This window comes from Gallus gallus, chromosome 6 (genome assembly GCF_016699485.2).
Source record: "Gallus gallus isolate bGalGal1 chromosome 6, bGalGal1.mat.broiler.GRCg7b, whole genome shotgun sequence".
NCBI classification, from domain to species: Eukaryota; Metazoa; Chordata; class Aves; order Galliformes; family Phasianidae; genus Gallus; species Gallus gallus.
This window is the reverse complement of record NC_052537.1, coordinates 29,228,035-29,254,388: the sequence shown is the minus strand read 5'-3', so window position 1 is coordinate 29,254,388 and position 26,354 is coordinate 29,228,035. Positions and strand designations below refer to the sequence as shown.

The 26,354-nt window shown below is 35.4% G+C and overlaps 1 protein-coding gene across 15 annotated transcripts in view; it reads right to left on the bottom strand.

Annotated features, from left to right (window-relative positions):
• The window catches only part of ATRNL1 (attractin like 1), a 419,950-nt gene that overhangs the window by 93,236 nt on the left and 300,360 nt on the right, over nucleotides 1-26,354 (bottom strand). For 7 of the 15 annotated variants that reach the window (XR_003075754.3, XR_001467269.4, XR_001467268.4 and 4 more), the window contains one exon: nucleotides 21,989-22,096. The exons of 5 other annotated variants lie outside the window; for them this stretch is intronic. Coding sequence is in view for 5 of the 10 variants with exons in the window: in XM_421777.8 (XP_421777.4) it covers nucleotides 21,989-22,096 (108 nt within the window). In the remaining 5 variants the exon portion in view is untranslated. Of the gene's footprint in view, nucleotides 1-17,779; nucleotides 17,838-21,988; nucleotides 22,097-26,354 lie in introns of those variants that run through there. 3 more of the 15 variants (XM_040702499.2, XM_046943130.1, XR_006939609.1) reach the window with 3 other exon arrangements.

Here is a 26,354-nt window from a genome sequence, read left to right as displayed (position 1 = left end):
ACAGGAGCAAGATTTGCAGCTTTGTAGATATTTCAAACACCCTATATGATGGCAACTCTGCATGCAATACAGTGTCTTTCCCCATTCCTTTCAATTTTACTTAATAAGTTAGAAATACATATACAGTCTTGAAGGCCAAAAGCTTCCGGAGTAAACAACACTCATCGTTCTAATGGTTGTCACTAATGGAGTCAGCATACCTCTCTGCCAGCAAGAGAGGCTTGGACAGATTCTGATACTACTGCTTCCTCCTCCAAAGGAAGAGCGAGACTTGGAAATGGATAAGAAACCTTGTGCCAAAGAACATCTCAGTGATGCACCTTTTCATTGGAGAGCTGGAATTGGGTTAGGTGAAGGTTGTGTCACAAGGGAATATGGTGTTATAAGTTGCCAACATTTGTTTTTTTCAAGTTATGGCTATTCTTTCCAAGACTGAAAGTTGATTTTTGGCTTGGGGTGGGTTGCTTGTGTCTGTTTGTTTTTAAATAAAAAAATATTAACCCCATTTTTCCATACTCAGATATGTTTTTGTTCCCCAGCAAGAACACCACAAGACGCAGTTAAACTGTAGTGATTAGAGTGATGACAACAGAAGTGGACTGTGGAAAAAAATATATCATTTATCTTAAGTAGAGAAATCTTGTTTTCAGCAGCTTGCACACACAAACCTCCCCTGAGATACTAATTTAAAGCCTGAAACTGTCTCGCCTCCTGATGTTGTTTAATCTTTTTATGAAATTACAGGGAAATTGCTAATGGTCACATTTAGATTAGACTTATCAATATGACAAATCAAACACAGCAAGTTAAGTCATGCAAGATACATATTTCAATACAGAACTATACCTGATCACTAAAAGGCAAGCTTTTAATTGCATGAAAATTTAGAGGGGAGAGAGAGAGAGAGAGAAGTAGGGCAATTAGACTAAAAATGTCTTTGAACAAATTTAGTGGATAAGAATTGAAACAAATATAAACAATAAATAATGCTGAAAACTGCTATGCCAAAATAATGATAATCCCAACTCCTAGGTTTTAGCTTGGCATAAAAAATATTGGAAATGAACTTTAAAACTAGGCTTTCTGGTATTCCAAATTGCATATTTTTCCTTAAAAAAAAAAAAAAAAAAAAAAAAAAGCTTTTTCTTTTTTTAAACCAGTGGTTTTCTCTAACTGTACAGCTCTTTCAGTGGCTAACACGTCTTTCCTTTTAAGTTTCTTTGCGTTGCTATAGAACTTAGATACTATTCATCTATTCACCGTATCCTGCCTTCTGCTTAGGCAGCAAACGCTATTCCTAGACAATGGTTATCTTGAGTAGCTATAGCATCATTAACTTGTCTCAAATGCCCCATTTTTGAAGATTGTTCTCGTTAGGAACAATTTTGGGAGAGTACAGAAGAGCTAGAAAGGGCTGAGTGTTTTAGATTAGACTATTATAGTAAAATTGAGCATCACAATCAATTTCTCTGGTATCTAAACTGATTTACTGCATCCTAGTTCTTCTCTGTTAAAAAAGGTCTGGCAATAAATACGAGTACACATCAGAAATTTAGTAGTAGTTCTAAGCCTCCTGTATCCCTTTAGATGAGTTTGTAATTCAGACTGCACAATTCAGCAGAAAAATTAAAAAATGCTTCCACCTCAACATTTTGAAAATATATAGGTGAGATCATGGAATCATAGAATCCTTGGAGTTGGAAACAGTAACTACAGCTTCTTGATAAATTAATAAATTAGTGGAATTCTAATTTATCCTTATTCTATTAAAACTATCACTTGGCTAACAAGATCTAAAGACACTCTATGACTGACAGCTTTTATTCTACCAAACTTAGCCAAAGAAAAGGAAGTCATGCTTGTTTTCAAAGGGCAGATAAAATGCAATCTAAATTTACATTTCAAAAATCTTGCCTATATGTGTGAGTTGGTGAATACATTTGTTCATATTATCAGATTAATTTGCATTTTATACATTCTACTTCAAGTTTCAGTGTTACCTATTTCTTCTAATAGAGGTGATCAAGGTCATTCTCCTAATTTGTAACAGGAATGCTATGCTAATGTTGGGAAAGTAGGACTCTCCACCAGGACTTAAATATTGACATAAAAATACATTCAATTGAATGTATGGTTTTAATGTTATGTAATTAAATTTATGTTAGCATAACATTAAAAAAAAGTATAGCTTGTTACTGCAGTGACAGAGAGACAAGCAGATCCTCACACTAAAGGGAAGTCTTGACTTAAAGGATTCCCTAAAGCAATGAATCTTGGCATCCTCTGTAGATCCACTGCAGTAAGTGGAATCCACATACTTAAAGCATTTGTCCTGAACGACCTGCTGGTAGGATGGATACACTCATTTTTAATTTCAGCTTTAAAAGTCTTATTTAACTGTGAAGGAAGGTGGCAATATTTATTAGAGAGACTTGAAAGACTGTGTTTTTATAGTGATACTCATCAAAACATTTTTGATGTCTGCTACCTCAATTTTTTTCCAGAAGTGGCTAGCTCTTTCTGCATGCACCTACACAGCCTTCGTGACAGAATGTAAGGCAGTCTTTTCTGAAATAATTGACAATGGTAAATGCAATGGAGTTAGGATTTGTTGTGGATTTTTCAAATTAGCATGTATAAATTTAAATTTTGCTGGTAATTCAGAAATCTTTAACACTCGTTTATTTAATTAGTCTAGACCTAATAAAGTAGCCAATGGAAACTAAAATGGTCAAATTGTGTTGATCAAAAACAGGTTTAAAAGTTAATTTTCTGAATGATAGAGCAACAAAAACAAACTTGAGTAACACTGTGATTAATTAATTGATTAGTTGGTTCCTGTTGAGAAGTTGTACTCAATAACAGCCTGTCAATACAAATTGCTATAGTCACTTCATGAAGTGCCAAGAATAATGGGTTTAGGTGCGTATTAGAACTAGTTGTCATGAGTGCCAATTTACAGGAGAAAAACGAACTGTTTATCACCTAATTTAATTTCAGACAGTGAACTTACTTGTAATAACTCATTTTAGCACTGAATTTCCAATAACTTGACTTTTGCTAGAAGTATCATCTAATAAGTTAGCAAATTTAAATTCTTCTGTAAATAATTAACACAGCCTATAATGTAGTTTTGCCATTGATTACTAACAGAAAATTTACCAACTGTACTTAGTCTGTATTTTACAGACACCACCTTTCCTCCCACTGGCAGAATGATTAATTACAAATGCTTCCCTACTGCTCCAGTAGTAGACTTGACTCTGTAAGTTTCCAAGAACATTAGGAAAGATGCAGCAATGTAGCAATGTTGCTTCTTGCCAATCAGCCAAAACAGACTGTGGGGTCTCTTAGGTCATACATGCTAGCAATTATACCACACTTGGAAGCCTTTACTACGCTTGATTTCAGCACATCTTGTCAGTGTTGGTGTCCAGATGCTGAATAAGATATTGCTTGCTGGTTCGTAAGCAGAGCGATGCAAAGTTGCTCTGTTTGGAGGGTTGCAGGCATTAGCTTGTGAGTGTCCAACCATTTGGCTTGCCTGGGCCACACCGAGTGAAGAGGAATTGTTTTGGGCTTGGGCTACAGATACAATATAAAAGAAGTTCTGCTACTTATATATGGAAAGATAGTGTATATATGGAAAGATTTATTTTTTATTAAAACAAAAAGAGGTCAACAAAAACATTGGGTTGGACATGTATGCGCAGTTCACCCTTAACTATCCTTTCTGCTTCTGAAGTCTTTTTTGGTTATTTGTGGACAGTTGTGAACTGAGAATGTTCTTGCATGCACAGCAACCATGTAGACAAGAGTTCAGACAGAAAAAAAACATTTCTATGTCCTGCAGGAGGCATCGCTACCTGCAAAATTTTACTCTAGTATTTTACTTCTGAAGTCAGACTTCACTGGACACCTAACTGCCACAGGCTAGTAAGACATCATACCATAGCTAAGCATCACTTAGGATTTCCTGTACAAAGTTTTCTGTAATGTGTATACTCCGATAGTAAACAACATTAGACATCTACTGTTGCTCACTATTATTTCTGCTTTGATACAAGAGTTTTATAATAAGTACATATTTAGATTTATTAACTTGTTAAAAAAGAAATAGTTATGTACTTTTATATAACAAGACAGTGTAATCATTAAAAAAAAAAAAAAGTATGTAGAGATCTGTGTAACCTGCAAAAGATTTTCATCTACTTGAAATGAACTAAGTTTTAAGAGGCTTCTAAATCACATTTGCCATTTCTTCCACAGAATTTGTAATATATACCCAGAATTAGAAATTATACCAATAAATCAATCAAATACAATAAATCAGTGAAGCATAAGCCAGTTATTGCTAAGACTGTTTACCAAACAATTCAGTTGTGAAATTGTAATGAGCTCAGGACTGTTCAAGCGTACTTCCTCCAGTCTTGGTACATCAGTTATCACTCAGCATCCAGCAGAAACAGGTTGCTGAATACAGTATGTACTGTATTCTTTGTTTTACATTTTGTGAACACTTTTATCTCAGAATGTAGACTCTAGGAGTAGATAATCCAGGAATGTGTGTGCTAAGTAGAAAGCTGGAAGTTAAGAAAATCCATTGACTAGGAGCCTTTGAAAAACAATGCAAACTATTAATTTCCTAACAGATCCTACAAAGTTGCCAGCTACAAACAACTGAATACCTTTATGGAAAGTCCTTTGCCTTCTAAGTTCAAATATCCTCTGAAATTCAGTTAGCAGCACTCAAGTACAAATAAGCAGTTACATTATTGCAGAAAAATAATATTATGTGATTATTTTATAGTTTACTAATCTGCTTAAAGCTTCATGTCCTTTACATCTACAAACCACATAACAGATGTATAAGAGTTGTAGACAGATTGTTATGTCCTTGCAACAGTTTGCAGGTTCTAAAAATTGATACACTAGAAAACATACTTTGCAGTGTGTAGAACTAAATTAGCTTTACTAAATGCCTTTTGAAAGGGTATTAAATCAAAATCTACAAGTACCAATTAAAACATAATGTTGAGACTACTTCAAGAGACAAAACAAATATAAGTGGCTCTTAAATTTATCGCAATTCAAGTTGATGCATTATTTAAAACAGATCCCCCTCCATCCACAAAACAAAACGAAACAAAAAAACAAACAAACAAAAAAACCACAAAACAGTGAAAAGAGGTGTAAAGCATTAATCATCAAAAGAATATAGTTACAGATCCAAAGGATCAGCTGTGACTGAAATAAGGATATGTAGAACTTCCATATCTAAGTTACTGATCCACAAAAAAGGTCTCCTCACTATTTTGCTAGTACTTAAGTCCAAAAACAAATTCCTGTTGGTACATAATCTTCAATATTTGTTCAGAATTTACTGTAGTCTAAGCAGTTCAGTATCTATGTCTTACATGAGCACATAAAAAAACACTAAACTAAACATACCTCAAGTTTTCAATAGAACAATGAAATTTCAGGATAAATTAGGCCATATCAAATTACAGTTTGCAACCCGTTGTTAATATAGAAGCAAAGGTTGATTCTACCTCAAAGCACAATTTATGAGCAACCTATTACTACAGCTCAATTTCATTAAAGCCTTGGTTATCACTTGATGCAAAAATGAGAAAATTCGAACCCTCTTTCCCAGGACAGCAGCCTAGGTGATGGATCACATTTTCCTTGAACTTGTAGAACTCAAGAACTCCTCTCTACATAGTCACAGCCATGACAGTTGACATGACAGAGTGGTCAGGCACTGAACTACTTTAGAGAGAATAGTTGCAGCAGTACCACCTTTGTTTCTGAAAGCTATTGCATAAGCATCGAGCTCCTGGAGACCATATCGAGTTGTGAATTTTCATCTGACACAACGAGCTTCTGCAGCCTGTTTTAGGAACTTTTGAAGATGTATCCCTTTGCAATATTTCATGTTGGCTATGCTGCATACATGGCTTTTGATTCCAATCTAAATCAGACATCTAAAAAGGAATACTACTGTAAGAGAGAATACAATACCAGAATCTCTTGGGAGAACTTTATCCCCATGCTTCATTTGGTACTTTTAAATTGACATCATATTTCTGAATGAGTGCTTGTTAAGACTTGTATTTGTAGGAATAGCTGCAGTAATTATTGGGTTATATTTTATGGCTTCTGTTATGTTGAAAGTCATATCTAGATTGAAGATAGAAAGGTTCAATACAAATACTATCATTTATGAGTAAGACAGTGGATAGGGAACAAGAAAACCTGGGCTTGCTTCCAATTTTTCCCTCCCAGTTTTCCTGTGTGTAAAGTGGGATGAATATCTGCTGGTATATAAGAAGCATTTTTATACCTAAACATGAAAATAAACACTGTTTATTAGTAGACTATTTCAAATAGCTACAAGGCTACTAAAATATTGAATTACTACAATATTTGCTTTCTCTCAAAGGTTATCATCTGCATTGCATAGGATTTACTACTATAAATTATTTAAGACTATGAATTAGCAGAAGGACATTCACACTTCAGGAAGCCTGATTCCATCCACCAAAAATACCACTTAGATTATGACAACGACTGTTAGATAATACTGAAGAACCTCACTTTGTTAACCATGACACTTAAAATATGCTGGAGCTTTGCCAACAGTTTAGAAACATTTCAGACCATTAGTACAGCAATAACTCAGCATCATGTTATAGGAAAGGAAACATGAAATATAACAGCAGCTGTGTTGATCTTCTCTGAACTGGCAAGCAGCAGTAAGACACTTCAGACACTTCAGCATTCATACAGGCCCATTTATTCCAATAAAATGAATTGATTTTATTCTTTTGTAACGACTCCTTTTAACTTTGATCTGCGCTCACCTTACGTTACGTGCATATTTGCATTATTACCTAGTTAGTCACATGTAGGAAGACCTAAGACTTTGCTGTAAAGCTAAAAAGGGCATTTGTCTTCTTTGTAAATACAATATCTTTTTTAATATGATTGTAGCTTATGAAGAAAATACTAATTTCCATGCATTCATGCTTATAATAGAACTTTTAATTCTAGAAGAGAATATAAATTATCGAAACAGACTTAAAATGATCATTTTTTAAAAGCAGTTATTTGGTTATTTTCCCCAGAATCAGTAACAGTCTTATTAGGAATGCAGATTTGGGGATTTCAGAATAACAACGTTTATACTCTCCCCACTTTATTCTACACAAGAGGGTGGAAATTCTAATAAACAGGTGATAAACACATGTAAGAAATACACAGGCATGACCGGCTATTTTCAGGAAGATGCTACTGAATATAACCAGGTATGCACTTGTTCTGATATTTAAAAAAGAAACCAAGAAGCTTATTTATAGAAGAACAGTATTACATTTTCACATCAGAATTCCTACAGGGAAATACTACATCTTTCATATGACTAAGCCTATATGTCTTACAGCCTGCATCTGTACTACACCTAATTTGAAGGCATGTTTCTAGCACAAACTGCATCCACATCCATTTAACTACCAGAACACCAGCACCTCCAGACTGCCCAGTGATGCTGGTTCCCCTGCATTACATGCAATCATACAGGAATATTCTATGTGAAAGGAAGGTATACTTATTTTTCCCTTCTCTGCTGCTTTGAAGTAGTTGTATAGACATGGTTCTTATTGCTGCTATTATAATGGACAGTATTTGGCTTAGGTCACAGCTTTTACTCGCTCCATCACTCACGTTTTCCTCACACAACTTTCCTCTTTTATTTATGGTGAGCAAATGGAACTAATTTTACTTACCAGCTACTCAGCTTATTCACTGGTTTTACAGACTGAGACAAATGATGGTATTCATCAGTTATTTTCCATTGAACCTCAGACCACTGTAATCTCACAATGGAAAGATTTAGATGCCCACTCAATGTGGGAAGCCTCATTCCCATTGCAGAGATCGTTCCCAAGGTCACTGTATCATACAGTCAGGGATGCTAACTAGCTTTTCTATGCAGAAAAGAGTTTTTAGATACCTGAAAACAACTATTGTATTTATAGCCTCTTTAAAAAAGAAGAAGCTGGTACTGTTTAAATCTCTGCAGAAATGACCAGAGGTGAACTGAACTGCCATTCTGTTCTTAACAGAGGGGAAAAAAATGCAAGAAGACAAAGTTTCCCTGGTTTCCATCAGAATCCCTCCAGCCTTTATCAAAAGTTAGCACTAATGCTGACTACTCACTAAAGCCATAAATTTCTAAGAGTTTCTTCTTCCTTTATCAAGCTTATTTTACAAGTATCATTTTTAATACATTCATTCCATGATAGACTAGCTCATATAGGAGTGTAACTGAAAGTTCATTTGGCCCAACATCTCTGGTAATGGGTAGTGTATGAAATATGATCTTTCTCATCTGGTACATGTTATCTTTTGCTTGAAATATAGCTAATTACTGTCATTTGTTAGAGATTAGACAGTTCGGTATCATTCTTTGTGTCACTGATTTCAGGTTTGTTATGACTGCATGAAATTGGTGACAGTGAATGTTTGAATAGAAGCTGGAAAAGATTCACTATCTACCTAAATTATTAATATACTGCCTTCAGTGGTACTTCCCATTTGGAAAAAGAAATACTACAATGAATGAAATTAATGTATTAAATGCTAGATTAAGACATCTATAAAAGTAGATCAGTAGTCTGCATTAGTAGCATCCGATTATACACAGCAAACAGAGAACAGGTTTTCTTTGTACTTGCAGCTGAAGTAACACTTAGGCTTCGTTTTAATTATTTGTATGTAATACTAAAGACCCACTTTCAGATACAATCACTTCACATTCTATTGCAGTTCTGTACCATGCTTCAAAGTAGCTTTTACAATACACAAACAGTAACCATAATTTTGTAAATTCCATCACAGTGCAACAGCCTATAAAGAATAGACTTGATTTTTTTTCCTTTTGTTTCTAATTCTTTTGACAGTTAAAACAGCATTGTCAGTTTGCATAGCATGGAAGACAATCTTAGTGCACTTCACCATAACTTCATTGAATTCCAGCCAAGACAACGTGCACTACAGGAGACTTCCTATATCTCCTTCCACAGCTCACCAGCTTTCCAGGCTGATTTCCATGCCCAGACATAGCTCTTCACACACCTTTCCATAGCATTTCTCAGTAAGAGTCTTCAGGCAAGTTTGCTATTTAGTTCTAATTCTTATTAGAACTGTTGCTGTTTCTAATTGGGTAATTGATCAAGGCTGAGCATATGTAAAGGCCTGTGACATCATTAACCCTTTCTGTTTTGTTACTCTACAGACTGCACATAGTTTACCACAAAGGCTCTTAAAGAAAAATAAATAAATAACAACAGCACATCAAAAAACTGAACTCATCTCATCATATGTAAGCCACAAACTCAAAACTATGTTTTGAAACTGCATATGCACTTTCAGTATTTAAACACATTCTTCAAAAACACACTGCATAGCTTACAAAGGCACATAGTGCAACTACTAAGATGCAAAGGACAAGAAAAAATTATGGACTTCACAGACCAGTATAACAAGAAATACAGCAACAAAAAATGTGCCTCGCCAAGAAACCAAAGCATGTAAGCAGATTTTGACCACTATTACATGCTGCTACTGAGGGAAGTACCGTTACAGCAGTAACCTCAAAGCTGTTCTAGTTTACCCAAGAGATCTACAGCCAACGTATTTTCCATGCACAAAAAGAAAAAAAAAGCCTGAAAATCTGAGCAACATGGTTTTTTTGTTTTGTTCTAGCTTGGTTTGGTTGAGTTAGTGGAGTATGCCTAGACTCAGCACAACCTCAACACTATGTACTTAGGTACAGAAATCCTGTACCATCAATCAGGAAAGTTAAAGCTCAGCTGAAATTGAAACTAGCAAAGGATGTGAAATGAAATGGGAAGGACTTCTGTAAGTGTACCAGAAGCAAGAGCAAGTGCCAGTGGGGCAGGGAATCTAGCAACACAGAGTGAAGTAACAGCTGTTGTATGTCACACCTTCTTTGCTTTAGCCTTTACTGGTCAAGACTTTTCTCAGAATTCTCTAATCCATAATCCTACAGGCAGAATCTGAGGGAGTGTGGTATGGTGGATACTACCTATGGTGGAACCCTTAAATAAACTGGATATAGACAAGTCCAAAGAATCAGACAGGATGCTAAGGGAACTGGTCATTGTCCCTGAGAAAATGTTATCATCTTTGGTTAAAGAGATCACAGAAGTTCCTGTTAGAGGACAAGTGCTACACATATCTTCAAGAAGATTGAGAAGGAAGATCTGGGTAAATTTGGGTTGATCAGCTGAACTAGCTTCCCACTGTCCCTGGGAAGGCTATGAAGGAAATCTCCCCATACACCATGTCCAGCCAAATAGAGACAAAAAGATTATTAGGAACAGCCAGGCAGAATTATGAATGAAAAACTTTTCCACACATATCTGATTGTTTTTGTTGGCAATACAACTGGGTTAGTAGAACACAGCAGTGAATGATGATAAACTTGACATTAGTTAGCAAGACTTTCAAAGCAGCATCCCGTGGTATCTTTGTAAACACATGTATGAGACATAGGTGGCCTGGGAGTTAGAAGGAAAGACTGACAGGATTGGTTCACTCTTACTGGAAGGTTAAGGTGGAATCTTACTGCTGAATCCATCTCTGCTTTTTCTCAAAGACACACAGGGATAAGATAATGGGAGGTAGTAAAAGGTTGCAGAAAGGGAGAATCTAATGAGAAATTGGGAAAAGGTTTTTCACAGGGAGGGTAGTCAAACATTTGTATGGAAGATAGCAAGATTTTGGAATCATCATTGTTAGAGGTACCACTGGACATGGCTCTGAACAACATGACGGATGATTCTGGGAGGTTCCTTCCAACCTAAGCCAGTCTTAGGTTTTTCCAACCTATATTAGCTTATGATTCTATTGTGCATGATGAATGCATTTTCCTACCAATTAGGTTTATTGCCTAATTCCAATTTAGTAAGTAAAAATATTGAATTTCTGTTTAACATGAATTCTCCTAACAAGGCTCAGCTCTTTATTCTTATCAATACAAAGTCCCCAAAACAGCTGGAGAGAAGATGAGTTCTCTAGTGCTATAAATACTCAGCTAACAAGTAGTTGCAGTCATCTGTTACAGCTGCTCACCATATTACCATGTTAGTGTGCTGAAACATAATGGTATTTGAATGTCTGCACAGTGATGAAGAAAAGCTGGTTAGAGTTAAAACTGGGCAAAGCATAGCTGAGTATGGGAAAGAAATCTGAAGACCCCACAACTACAAGGAAGGTGTACCAAACAATGATTAGCATAATATGCTGTTCAGAATAGCGTTTGGCTTTCTCATTCATTCCCAGCTCTCATTAAGCATCTTTCCATATAATTATTTCTGTCTTTCCCAATTGATTTGAAATAATTGCCCCACATTTTGGAAGATAATGAGCTGTTTGTTTTATTTTCAGCACTCAGGGTGTCTGCAGCTCTATGATACAACTCAGACTTTTCAAGCCCTTTGAAAAACTATTTGAAACAGAGTAATAGTGTATACCTCAGTAACAAAGACCATTGCAGAGATTGCAGTAAAAATGTCAGACTACTCCTTACCTTCTGTGATGGCTTTCTAAAAAATGTAAGTTCAAAGATTCAGAACTCATCCTCAGGGTACTCGGTGGTTCAGATGGACATCTAAATCACTACCTAAAGTCCTGTGATCAAGCCATCGGTTGGCATTTTTGCTCATCTTGAACAATGGAACTTTTTGGAACAAAACAATTCCAAGTATCACAGAAGATGTAAATTCTTTAGGATTAGATTAATAACATGACTGAAATCATAATAGGTCTGCAGATTTTTCAAAAACTTCCTTACCATATATCTCAAATCCTTGAGATAATTCTCTGTCTTTGCTTGTTCTCACAAAAATGCATGGCAAAATGCATTAGAAGAAGCTTATTTAAAAACTGTAGCTATTTATTTTCCAAAATATTGTCAAATCGGTTATAAATTGTTGCTAGATCACAATGATGCCGTGCTCTGTAGTTCAATGGATATTGTCCACAGAAGTTTCCTACTAGAACAGAAACAGATGCTCTAACTGTTTTGGAGAAGAATAAATTTAAGTAGTCAGATTATAGTACAACTTCTATGGAAAAGTGTGAAAAATAAAAGCGTTTTCAATTTTTAAAATATTTTTGCAATTAATATGCATTTGATCATGCAAATAAAGCCACTATTCCTCAATAAATGCATTAGGACAAGTATGATATTACACTAGTCTGGTTATTAACTATGCTCTAGTGAATACACATTGTGCTGGACTTGGATGTTATGCAACTTTACCTTTCCTGAGTTCAGCTAGTGAGTGATGGGAGAATGTTGCACAAATATTTATGATTAAACACTGAAGGTACACAGGAGTACACAACAGTAGGTTTTGGATATTTTTATGGATATTCAATTTATGATGTTCAGCTGGCTCAGTTTAAAACAAAATGGTAATATATTTTCTTTCTTTAAATATGTTTTGAGAACATTCGTCATGCAAGAAAATGGAATATGCACTTTATGGCATCCACATGTCCAGAGAAGATTGATCTCACTAGATCTCATTGCCAAAGGCATTTCAGCTCCTCTTGCTATATTTAGTGGAGATCACAGTTTGATGTATTGTGTCGAGAAACACAAATGTTGTATATGAGTCACTGAATAATGCATTTTGTTTTTACAAGTAAACTAATATTTAAGTGTGTTCAACATTTGATTCCTTCCATTTCCTACAAATCTGAAAAATATGGTAATATAAAATAAATTGCTCGTCTACCTTTCCAAAAGCTCAGTGGCTTTTCTTTTAATAACAATTAAGGTGTTTGCAGAACAGAGTAATTGCATTTATTAACTCCAGATGGTTCAATATTTATACATCTTTTTCAAAGGCCTAAACAGTGGGGGCAAGAAGCCGACAGCAAGTGCCTCCTTAAACTTCCACTTCCTACAAAAAGCTGAATAATAAAGATAAGAGAAAGGTCACCTTGCCAAGGATATAGTATGAGAAATAGCACTCGAAAGTCAAAATTCTGCCTGACATAAAAGTCCAGTAATGTGAATATATACCTAAGACAAAAAAGAAAAAAAAATTACAGTTTTTGTTATAGGAAGCTCTAATAGATTTGTAAAATACACTCTTTGTATAACTGGAAGCAATCACACATCACAAATACAGCTAACTCATTAGAAAGATTCCTGTTACAGAGATGGCTCTGATTCAACATTACCGATATTCCCAATTTCACTGCAGTCTAACTGCTTTTGTAATCTCTACTTTACAGAAGTGCCTAATACACTGCAGTATACCATTCACAATCCTTTGATATCCAAAATAAATTTTACATGGAAAAAACCTCTTCGGAATAATTGGGTCCTAAATAATAATCAGGTCCTAAAACCTGATTGGGGTTAATCATTTTTCAAATTCTAAGAATATTATATTTTTTGCAATAAAAAATGCAGAGATTATTACTAAAACCAACATCATAGGCAGTGTTTCTACCTCTGTTTTGTTTTAGCCAGTGAAATGAAACCATGTCTTGTAACTTACATACCCAGCCTTCTAGTGGCCTCTTGGAAACTGTGAGTTCATCTCACCAAAGAAGTGGTTTAGTAGGCTTGCAATTATTACCATGCCTTTCTAAATAACCATTTCAAAAAAATGAATTATTACTCAAAATATGAACAGGGAAAAGTAACACCTAAACTGCAGACTCCCTCTTCTTCCACTGAGAACAAAGGGAAAAAGAAGTGCTGGGCAGCACAGTATTAAACTCCCCCCACCTTGATGATGTGCCCATAATGAGAGCAGGGCTTTCATCTGCCTTTTGTACAAAAGCACAAATGAAGAGTCACCTCGGCAAGGAAAGAGCTGAGCTTCAACCTCTACAAAATCCAGGAGTGTGTCACAGTCTACCTGAACAGGAACATCTCCCAGCCTTCTTCATATTAAGCCCCTGTGCAACTGGAAATCCAAGAGCCATGATGCACAAAGCAAGCAGGCAAAACCAAAGTTAGATACTGAGATGGAAAGAACATTCTCTGTAGCTCTGAAAAATGTACATAACTAGAAAGAGCAGCCTGGCAGGGAATGGCATGTGAAAATGGGGTGTACAGACAGGCCCACACAAATAAACCATGAAATACTTACACATATGTGCTCCTTGGTTATCCTGGTAGTACAGCTATTTCCTAAGTTTGGTAAGTTTGATTTAAACAATTTTAGAAAAACTACATTGTTGTAGATTTGTTATCCAAGGGTGAGATTCCCCAAGAAACCTTGCTAAAAGGTAATCCTAGAGCAGCACACATATTTATTGTTTTGCATTCACTGATTTTTCTACCATTCTACCTTATGAAAAAAGATTATTAATGTAAAAAATAGGGCATGTAAAGTGTCATTTTTCATAACATTTACAGACACATCTATGCACTTCTGCTTGAAAACAATCAGAATGAGTATTTTGATACTTTCAATTTGCAACTATGCGTAATACAGTAATTTAACAATTTCTATTCACAGCATGCCAATATCACCAAAACACCTACATTTAGCCAGTCAGCCAAAAATCCTGCTAATTGTTCCAATTGAGCAAAAAAATTGTTGGCAATTTTGTTAGAAACAAACAATATATTTCTATCCAAGCAATTTCTATAGTTATCTGATTACGTGGTACATAGGCAAAATGCATTCTGTGAAGTTGAAGGATATATATTTATTTTAAAAAAAAACAAAAAACAACAACAACCCGAGTAAAAGCAGTTTTACTAAAGTAACTGGATTCACGAAGGTGAATCAGCAGGGCCTTTACCATCAGGACATGTTAGCATGAAATATCAGGAGACCAGCTTGGAAGTACACAAATCTCGTATCCATCACATTCAACACATTCTTACAATGCCTCATCAGTGAATGTAAATTGACTCAACAGAAATAAGTAATCAAATAGGAGAATTCAGATGTTAAAAATGTGTTTTCTGTAAGTTTAGAGACTGCATACATTCCAGAACCAATCTAGAATTCTACAAAAAATCATTAAAGGATTCTGCCAAATGTCAACATTTTTAATGTAAACAATTAACATAGAATATTTATAGTATAAAATATCTTAATAATGCCTTCATATGGTATCATAGAAGAATCTTCAAGAATCCTTTTAAAGGAGAAGAGAAAGATTTGAAGGTAGGATTTAAAGTAACTCAATAGTTCAGGGAAAAGAAAAATTTTCAGATAAATAGAACTGAGGGAATGAGCAGAGGAGAATGCAGTGAGACAAGGTCAAAATGTAGCACGAGACAATGGACTTCTTCAAACACTGTTCAGCAAATTTAGTATAACCCTTGAGTAACACAGGAAAAAAAAAAAAAAGAAATTGAGATCCAATATAGACTCTTTTCTCCAGCATCGGGTGTATCATCGGACTACATTTCTTTGAGATCTACTAGTTTAGGATGTATGGATTTTGAAAGGCTATAAAAATGGTAATGTTGTGGTTAAGATAAAAGATAATTATATCATGAATACAGACTTCAATGAGAAAAGTTACAGCAGTTCCAGAATGAGTTGGAGATCACATTAAGCAAACACACAGTCACGGAGAAACTTAACAGTGCCTGATCTTGGAAGAAAACTGAGGATGTGGATCAATGAAGGTAACTGCAAAAGTGAAGGGAAGGGTCAGAATCATTCACTAACAGAAAACTAACAGTGCAATGAAGGCAATTAAGGTCTTCAAAAAACAGAAATGGAAAACGTTCAGAGATTTTGCAGAAGGAAGAGCCGGGTGGCAATCAGGTTCGTAATAAAGGCAGAGCTGAGAGGAGAGTAGCAAATGTAACCATACATCATTTCTGAGAACTGTTCGTCCACCCTGTTCTAAAAAATGATAAAAGAAATTACATAACCTCTCCAGGCAACCGCTTCCAGCGATTCCGTCTTATTATGAGAAGATTTTCCCGTTATTAAGCCTAAACCTTCTCCAATACAATTTAAGTCCATCACACCTTTGCTGCCTACAGTGCACACAACGAAAAGGTTATTGCTCTCCTGATTGCTACTAACACTTTGCATATTCGAAGGTTATTATTTTGTCTCCTTTCAATAGTCTACCCAATTCCCTTGGCTCTGACTGCTCACATTGTTCTGATCTAGGTTCTCCTCTGTTGCAGTGACTCAGACTGGACACAGTACTTAGGCAAGGTCTTTCCAATACCAAGCAGAGCTCGACTTAGAGACACATCATATGGATGACACAGACTTGGAATTAATACAGGGTAAAATAAAAACATTACTGAGATAAAAAGAAAATGAGAATTAAATGAGAGCTCAAATAACAACAGCTTTGCATATGCATATCCAAAGTATTCTAAGTTACAAAAGAAACAATGAACCTTTAGTTTCTGAATGATGACAAAAAGAAGTAACAGGGTAGATGTCTCTAAATGACATTTACACTCCCCTGAGTCCACCTATGGCTTTTGTAGGCCCTGGAATCAGTCAGAACAACCTGCAATTTGTTATGTATGATTGCTGTTGAACTGGCTCACAAGCTGCATCTATACTTGATACTGCACCTTCTCCAGCACTAATCATACAGGTAGAAACAGGACAGCAAAACTATCCTTCCCTATCCAGGAGAATGTCTACTTTACTGAAAAGATAGTGTGGGATAGCTTCCAGTTATCACGTTGTAAACAAAATAACCAGATCTGTTAATATTTTATACAAAATTAATAACATAATATTATATAATTAGTATGTTCTTTGAAGTTCTTAAAGTTCAGCTCTCCAATCAGGTTGTATGAACAACATTTGAAACTTCATGAATTATATAGCATGACTTTTTAAACAAACAAAAAATGCAAGTATAATGGTCTTTGATATCACCTCTTGCCAAATATGCAGTGCCTTTATGTTCAGTGAAAACAGAATGACCATTCTAAGGACAATTTCATCACTGTCTTCAGTAAGTTATTACTCTCTTACAATGGGGCTTAATTTATACTGAGTCTAAAACTGGGAACTGAGAATATCGATGGCAATCTGAATTGGTAAGAGTCTGTTCCTTGATCTTAGACATTATGTCAACAACACAATGAGAGCTGAATGCTGACAAAGCATACGACTAGTTTCATTTTGTACAAAATAGTGAAGTATGCTTAGGTTGCAGTTTCAAAGATTACTCATTGAATTATTTAAATTAAACAAGAAAACAAACAGAACTTAACTGGATTTATTTATAAAGCAAGCTAAAAAGTCCTGACAATTTATTGGCTGGTGAAACCAGCAATACGTCTTATTAGTATAAGCTTCAATTACCCAAATCCCACAAAACTCTGGTACAGGACTTTAATGCGTTTTAATAAGTCACTCTGATTTCCAATAGCCATTCTTGGCATAATGATAGCTACTTGTGTTGGTGCATAACTTCCAATTCTGTAACTCAAATAAATGTGAAAGAATCACAGAATCAGAGAATTGCAGGGATTGGAAAGGACCTGTAGCCAACCCCCCGCTAAAGCAGGTTCCCTACAGATGGTTGCACAGGTAGGCATCCAGAAAGGTCTTGAATATCTCCATAGGAGACTCAGATGAGCTTTGTTTATAGTTTTCAGAATTGCCTGAAATTCAAAACTCATTTAACGTACCATAAATATTTCTTGCTGCTTACTAGAGAAAGGCCAGATTTTATCTGAATTCCCAAATCCTTGCAATTATCTTACCTTTTCTAAAGTAGAGATCAATCTAGCAGCTGTGACCATTCTACAAGAAACACAGTAACTTGATGAAAAAAAAAAAAAAAAAAAGATTGAAAGGATTACCACAACCACATGTTTTTTTCTGCAGAAATAACTCATAAAGAACATTGATTTGAAAAAAAATATATATAATCCCAGTCATACTGCATAGATATCAAATGTATGATCAAATGACCAAATCTGCACTTGGTCCCTATGCAGACAGCAATGTAACTGTCTTTACTCCAGCAGATGTAGCACAGTAAATGCTGCTTTTCAGAGACTTAGCATAGTGGTACACTAGAATTTACAGTAGTGTCTACCTTATCTCACAGGCTTGATGAACGAATCTGTTCCTGTTTCAGAATAATATAGGCGCTGTGAAAGAGCTGAAAAGTAGCCAGAAGTTAGGGAAAACAGGACAGGAAAAAAAAATATTTTCACTTAACGTACAGATTAACTAAAATGACTGGCAGCAGCACAGTGGAAGGAAATCTTCAAAAGTGATTTATATTTGAGAAGAAAAATAAAAATGTTCCTTACAGGAGGAGTGGAATATGAAGTCAGCCTAAATGATATACTGAAGAGCAAAAAGCAGCCATGTCCAGAGAAAAAGAAATGAAAGAAATAAGAAATGTTTTAACACTGAGGGCACTGCGTGGAAATACGTATCATGTCTATTGATGTAAGATGCTACTTTAATTTTTTATGATTTTGGTACTGAAAAGTACTGGAAAAAAATATGGTGGTATCACAAAATATCACAATATTATCAAACTCTGAACAGAGAGCTTTTGATGTTTTCTTTCTCTGTTCTTTAACAGCCTGTACTACCTGAAACTGCGAGCAGTGGGACCTTAGGAATTCCTTTTTTTCTTTACCCCCCTTGGATATCAGCCACTTCACTATACTCCTCCCTTCCTCTTCTCCTCTTGTAATATGGAGGCTCTCTGTCCACCTGACTCCTTTGCCTCTCCTCAACTGGTGTAACTATAGGGTAAGTAGGGAAATTGCATCCCAGTTAAAATAGTTTAAGATGCAGACTGGGGCTGTCATGGGCAAAACAGACCTTTTTTTTTTTTTTCTCCAAATTAGGGCACAAGATTAGTATCATAAATACCAAGCCACAACAAGAAGTACTGCTTCATATATCTGCTTCATATATTTAGAATTAAGATACTACTGTAATATAAATATTTTTAGCTTATGTGGTTCATGTGATGCTACAAGTGAAGGAGGGCAAGGGAAAATCTAAGTTTGATTTCTTCTGTGCTAAGTTGAAGCTGACAATAAGATATTTAAGTGTTGATACAAGAGCAACATGACAAAATGGATGACAACACAAGACTTGTTAATGTCACATTATAAAACAGTTGCACAGAAAGGCAGCCTGAAGAGGTAAAGAATGGATGAATAATGTTAGTTAAATTTGGAAGAGCAAAGGCTATTGCCAGAGCCTGAAAACCCACTCAGCAGGAAACAGAGGGAATATGAGGTTTTGTTTTGTTTTGTTTTGTTTTGTTTTTTGAAGGTGTTATTATAAGGATACTGTCACTTTGTTGGCAAAACATTAGGAAAGATAGGCTGGCTCCTTGAGACTCCAGAGTAGAAAGAGAGCCCAAAATAACAAAATTTCAGTGCTCCTCTGTAGTCTTCAAGATTTTATTTTAATCTGTTGCAAATTGCAGATAACTCAAAGTTGACCCAAATACTATCAGTTGTAATATAAGTATCTAAAGTAGGTATATTTTAAGTGCAGTATAATTTTATTAAGTTTTTTTAGAATACAGTTTCCAAACACTGGTCAAAACGTACCTTCCTACTGCAAAATAAAACTCTATAGTAAAACAATAGCCCTAGACATTCAGGAAAAAAAAAGGAAATAAATAAGAAGAGCTAGCCAAAGTAGCCAAATGAAATTACCATGTAGGCAGTCCTATGAATATTGACATGTAACAGACAATCAGTATTAATGTAGAAGACCAGCTGTACAAAACCAGTGTCGCATAAGCCAGATGTGTGCAATACTTCAATGACATTGTGCTGTGATCAAAGGACCCGTGAATCAGTACAGTGTGACTGAAAGCACAGTGTCAATAAAAATGTATTAATAAAGTCCAAAGAATTGGTGAGTAACACACAACGTCAAAGAAATGATGTGAGGAGCCACAGTGCCCTTGATTAAAACTGGAAACCCTGGTATGTCATACCTCCACAATGCCAGGGGAACATGCAGAAAGGAGTTACTGAATATTGCTCATTTTTGCTGAAAGACATCTAACTTCAAATAATCTCAATGGACACCAGATATCAAAGGATTATAAAAACAACTCTAAGTTATAGTTATTGTATGTCTTTTGCTTAAGCACTGTATCCTGAAAATACATGTGTGATCCAAATTCTCTTCAGCCCAAACAAGATCTGAGATTAAAAAACAGAATGGCAACTGCAGCTTCTGGTGTCCATTTGCAAATTACGGATAGACCTGGATTAGAAGCTCAGTATAGCACTTTCTTGAAGTATATACTTGAAAAGCCAATCAATATTCTGAATCACATTCATTTAATGCTCAGCACAATGTTTTGTTTTGATACAGATCACCATGTTGTAATTTCAAGGATATCCTGAATGGCCTCTATTCTGTACATAACCATATATTAATTAGTTACAAAAAGCAACCCTATATTTACTGAAAACTAAGCAATTACTAGAAAAATGCTTAGTCTAGGAAGAAATAGCTAACAAAAACTGTAAAATAAAACTAAAATATTTTAGTATCTCCTTCTTTTAGCACTATTTAGAAGATACTAGAGAAGAAAACATGGCAATTAACTTGTGATGTTTACTTCTAAAGTTTAATTAAATAATCAGTATGTACAGAATTAGTTTGGATGCCACAGCTCCCACTCATTGACTCCCTCAGAAAAGACAACAGAGAAAATGTTCTCAGATGTCAGCATCGAAACAGTGAAAACGCATTCCAAAAAGTTAACTTTTACCTACAGTGTATTTTGTCCTCAGTCTGGGAGATGGAGAGATATTCTGCTCCAAGATAACAGGAGACAGAAGTATGGTGAATGATGGGGACAAGTTTTTTGTCCAAAATAACAAAGCTTCTCCAAAGAGATATGGCATTTTTATGCACTATCTAATCCAGGTATTTAAAATATATCAGCAAGAATAATTCTGATTGCTTCCTGTACAGTAGACGGACAGAGAACCCCAATTTGATAAGTACTCAGGAGTTGATACTTTTTTTTTTTTTGCTATGAATCTGTTTTTCACATTGCTCACTTCTCTATGAACCTCAGAGATTTGATAGAGTATATTTAATCTTCAATTGAAAGAGGCTATTGAGAAAAGTAAGAAAAGCTTTGAATTTAAGAGGAATTGGCAGCAATGAAAAGAAAAGTACAATCTTGAAAGATTTCAGAGCTATCACACCTCATTCTCAGGTCCCACCATAAATAAGATGAAGTAATAACTGTAAACACAATATTGTAAATAAAAGTAAAGGAGGATAGAGGATTAGCATCTACCAAAAGACCAACTTAGATTAGATATTCATTATTATCCACATATTGTAATTCTCCTTCTATTTTCAACTGAAACTTCTAGAATCCATTTCATGCATTATTACACTATTGCAATATTACATTGCCATGCATATTATTCTTTCTTTTTCAATGGTCTGCAATTACAATAAAAGAATGCAGTAATGTAGCCATTACCTACAAATGACAATAAGCAATATACTCAGTGTTCTTTAAATCTGTACATATAAAACACTGAAATGCTACTCACAGCTGCTTTATTTATTTATCTGTTTGTTTGCTGCAATCTCTACTAATTAGGATAGGTGTTAACTAGGGGGGACTGTGTACTCAAAGGACTGAGCATGAGGTTTGTTTCCTCCTGTGTCTTGCATTCCTCCAGCTCATATCCATCACGGAAGGAGCGCCAGGTGAGCTGACTGTCACTCCAGCCGAGGCTAATAGATTCTCCAGTGGCTTTTGTTACAGCTCATGTCATGCTATTAAAACTATGCACCTTGAAAATGGCATAACATATGTAGCTGAGACTTGTCAGCTCCAGGTAATCAGACACTGCTTGGTTTCAAAAGCAGATGCAGATGAGACTAGCAATATAAATATGCAAATCACAATGGTCCCTTGTCAGCACCACTGTTCCTACCTCTAATGGCCCTCGTAGAAAGTCTGTTTGCTCAGCTCCTACTTCCAGTGCTACATCGACAGAAGCAAAGGGGCGGCTGGCCATCTGCTGTCGCTCCCGCATAAGTTGCTGATGGGGAAAAAATGATGTTTTAACAAAACATTAAAAAGTGCACCAAATATTAGGCTTCCCTACTATACCTCCCGTTACAACATAAGAATGCAAATAGCATGCAAATACTCATATCATATTTTTAATATTAAAGGGAGAAATTTATACCAAATGATCATCATCAGTATTTACTTGAGGACTGAGCGTTTATGGAGGACTGGAGAGTTTATGTTGTCAACCAACATTCTTTCAGCTTGAGCTCTGATGAAATCTCCAAATGAAAGCTCCCCTAGCTGGCTATTCATTCAAAATAACTTTGCTATTTGTGCAAGCTGGAAACAGATATGGGAAATGGTTGGTATAAATAGTTGAAGTCTAATTTCACTCATAAAGCATACATCAGAACACCTGCCAAGAAAAAGCCCACTTGGCCTACAAATTTTCATACTTTACTACTAAACCAGATGGAGCTAATAGTGTCAGGACTCATCATTTTATACAGCGTTGTTCCTGCCGTTACTTAAATATGAAGAATAAAGTGTTAGTATTGGAAAGACTGCATCACTATATGTGAGTATGATGAGTTACACTCACACAGCTTGCTTAATCCCTTCCAATCATACCAGTGTGCACAGAAGTCCCAAGCAAAACTACAAAGCTAACTCATATTTCTTCCTCAATCTGTAATTATAATGCTTATTAAACCATGATGAATAAAAATGATGACCAGCAGTAGATATTACAAATCTTACTCCACTGGTTCAGTGCAACTAATAAAACCATTATTAAATATTTAAAGTGAATGAGTCATGCAATTAAAGTCGTGTGCTCCTTCAACTGAACAGGATGTCACAGCATCTTGAGAAGACAAAACACTTACAAAAATGTTTTATTAGAAAATTTCTCAGTTTCATTTTCTTTGTGTTTTTCTCCTTATTGTTTATCTGGAAAGCTTAAAACGTTAGAACCTGGCATTTGAATGTTAATGACACTTGCACTGTGGCGCACTGCTCATAAAACCCTTTGAAATAGTAAAGGGTATACAAATATTTCTGGCAGCTTACTAATAAACACCCTTGATTTAAGGTCTATGACACAACAACAACTTTGTTTTGTAATACCTTTCATCTATTTTTTTCTCAACTTGCATTTTTAACATTGTCTTTAGAAATCTAAAGAAGCACACAGACCATTAAAATCAAAACAGTCGAGTATTCTGCTAACTCATACCCAAGGCCTTTTTTTTGTAGCCATGCTCTGAATTTTTCAGTAGGCAACCACACCAAGGGGGTCCCAGTACATCATACCAAGGGGATAACTGAGACGTCTGTGAGTGAAGAATAAAGGAAAGCCTTGAATGTCTAGATGGTTAAAAATTATTTTTTTAGCCTTCCATTTAAAAATTAAGCTGATGGTTTCTGCTTTGCATCAGGACCAATTTGTACCAAAACCAGTACCCTTCTCTATTTACAGACAGAAAGAACTACTATGGCTCCCAAGTCTCACCAGCAACTTGATGATAAACACCACAAAAAAATTTAAAGTGTAAAAATACTGAGTTGATAAATGATAAAATTACTGTATTTAGCTCATTTTCTTCCTAAAATAACAAAAATGAAAGAAAACAATGTTATTAGAGCAGTCCTACCATATGGACCTCATTACTGTACAGTATGCCTACAGAGCTATTGGCAAATGCAAATGCATACTTTTTAATGGGAAGCCCAACATCATTTTAAACAAATAGAACTGCTTGGAAAAAGTAGTTAATTGAGCAGAATAATGTATGCTACAAATGCACAAATGTTTATTTAAAAGACATAGTTGATACAGAACATAAAGGAATGAGTATTTTATATGCTCCTATTTTTTTAAGGTTAGAAGTTTTCTTCACCTCTGCTTTTTTAGCCATTTGTTCAGTAAAGCATTCTCATTCACAAGGCAGTAGCTGAAATTTTGATACTCTCTCATGTATGAATAGAACTATGATGATTAATACTATGAAGATTCTTAATTAGTTCTGTAAACAAGAATGAAAATTTTAATATGTTCAGCTACCCATCAAGTGCTGTTGAGTTTGGCAGCTGAGCAGTTGCACATGAAAAAAAAGGTGCTGTATTCAAAATACTGCTTCTTTTTGCTCAGCATTTTAAAGCTCCTAGTGCAGGAGGTGCAGAGGAAAAGTAAAAAATAAGGGGGAACAAGGAGAAAAGCAGTAAGATATTAGGATGTTTAAAATCAGCTTTGTGGTTAGAAAAGGACACAGACTTGCACCATTTGCAGCTGTTCATGTATCAGGAGTGGGACAAACAAAAAGTTCCAGTTAAAGAAAATTGTGTGAGTATAGGTATGCTACCACAGGTGGCAGTCAGGTGTGACAACCCACACTCCAGCCACAGCTAGTTTTACATAGCCCATACAGGTATGGGGAGATTCCTGTCATTCACCTGATAGAGCAGGAAACAGAGAAATCCTCCATGGTTTTATTTACACATGGGTGCTATATAAAGTATGAAGGAACTCATCCTTATCTGTTTTTTGGCAGTCAAAGATGAAAAAAACCACACAGAATACATCACAGATAAGGAATAATAAACATGGGATAGCAGAAATTGGAACTACATGGTTTTTGTGTATGTATATAAATATTCAAAATATTACTGTCCTTAAAAATCATGCAAACCCCTCCCCCCCAAAAAATATGGTTCTTCAGTAGCTGGAAAATATTCATTTGGAGACAAAGAATAGATGGACATTATTATCATATAATACTTGAACATTTTATCACAAATTTAATTTAGAATATTCAGATTTAAGAATATGCCCAAATACTCACTTAAAATTATGGAAAAATCCAAACCTGAATGTCTCAGCATGGGACTGATAAATACAGTGAGCCTCTACCTGACTGACTATGAGACTGATTTCAAGCTTTACCATAACTTTAAAGTCCAAGAATATTGATGAGATTTGGTTTCTAGATATCTCCAATTTCTTTTCCAACACTTTCAGAGTATTATTTTAAAAGTTAATTCATATCCTGTTAAAGAGCTTATCTCAAGTATAAAATAGTATATGTCATCAGTGAGGAACAACAAGATATGATAGTATAAATCACTTCACCGATTTCTAACTCAAAACTCATGTAATTCAAGAACATGATGGATGGGATGGGATGGGATGGGATGGGATAGGATAGGATAGGATAGGATAGGACAGGACAGGACAGGACAGGACAATATACTATGACCATCCAGAAATATGTCACAGGGAAATATTTGCCTGGGTATATAATTATGCTTTCCTGTTGATCAGAACTTCTCTGATAAATCCATTTTGAAGAGAATGAAAATGTTCCAAAGAATCTTTTGTGAGAAGATGCATTACTTGTGAAGTTCTTCTTAAGAAGAAATGTCTCATTTGAATGTATTTTGTTTGATTACTTTTAGACTTGCATTCAAAATAATAAGCACTGCCCTTTCTATGCTCTTCTACAAGTCCTAATTTGAAAAAAAGCATTAGATGGTAGGAACTAAGACAGGTGTACTTTCTCTTTGCTGGACAGTAACAGACATTCTTGAGAGACTGATAGATTGGGATAACTGAAGAGGAGACCATTTTTGCCATAAGCAGATGAATAGAAAAGCCTTTTCAAAGATCCTTCTGAAGCAGATGAAAGGGTAGCTATAATTTTAGCAATAGCACAGTTGTACCTAGGTTTGCATCCTTCACATCCTAGATTTTAGTTTTCTTTTTTCCTTTGAAGCATAATTACTAGCAGCATTATAACAAATCATGAGTTACTCTGGAAAGACGAGTATTCAAAATCTTGAAGAACAGTGATTCTACAATCTTTCTTGGCAGCTTGTTAGTGACACTGTTTTTCCAATTATCTAATCTGAAATTCCTATTCTGCTTACTCATCACTCAGCTCTGACTCCTCTTTGTCTGCTTCTGTGCTTTCAAACACTGATGCAAATAACGCCAAATAGCTACAAAGCTACAACAAAAGCATTAAAATGCCCTCTACTAGGTGAGATTTCAAGGCAAACTGATGACAATATAAAAAAATATCAAAACATCAATGCTAGTTGCATTAATTAATTTATGGCTGCATTGCATTTGACAAACTTCTGGGGTAAGAAGATGTTAAGGGGCAGTCCTGCAAAAGCAGACATTCTCTATGAGCCATGCAATTCAGTCAGTCATATTCCTGAGGTATTTTATTGCCATATCTAATCAGCAGAAGCAGTCTAAGTGGGTTTAATGAACACAC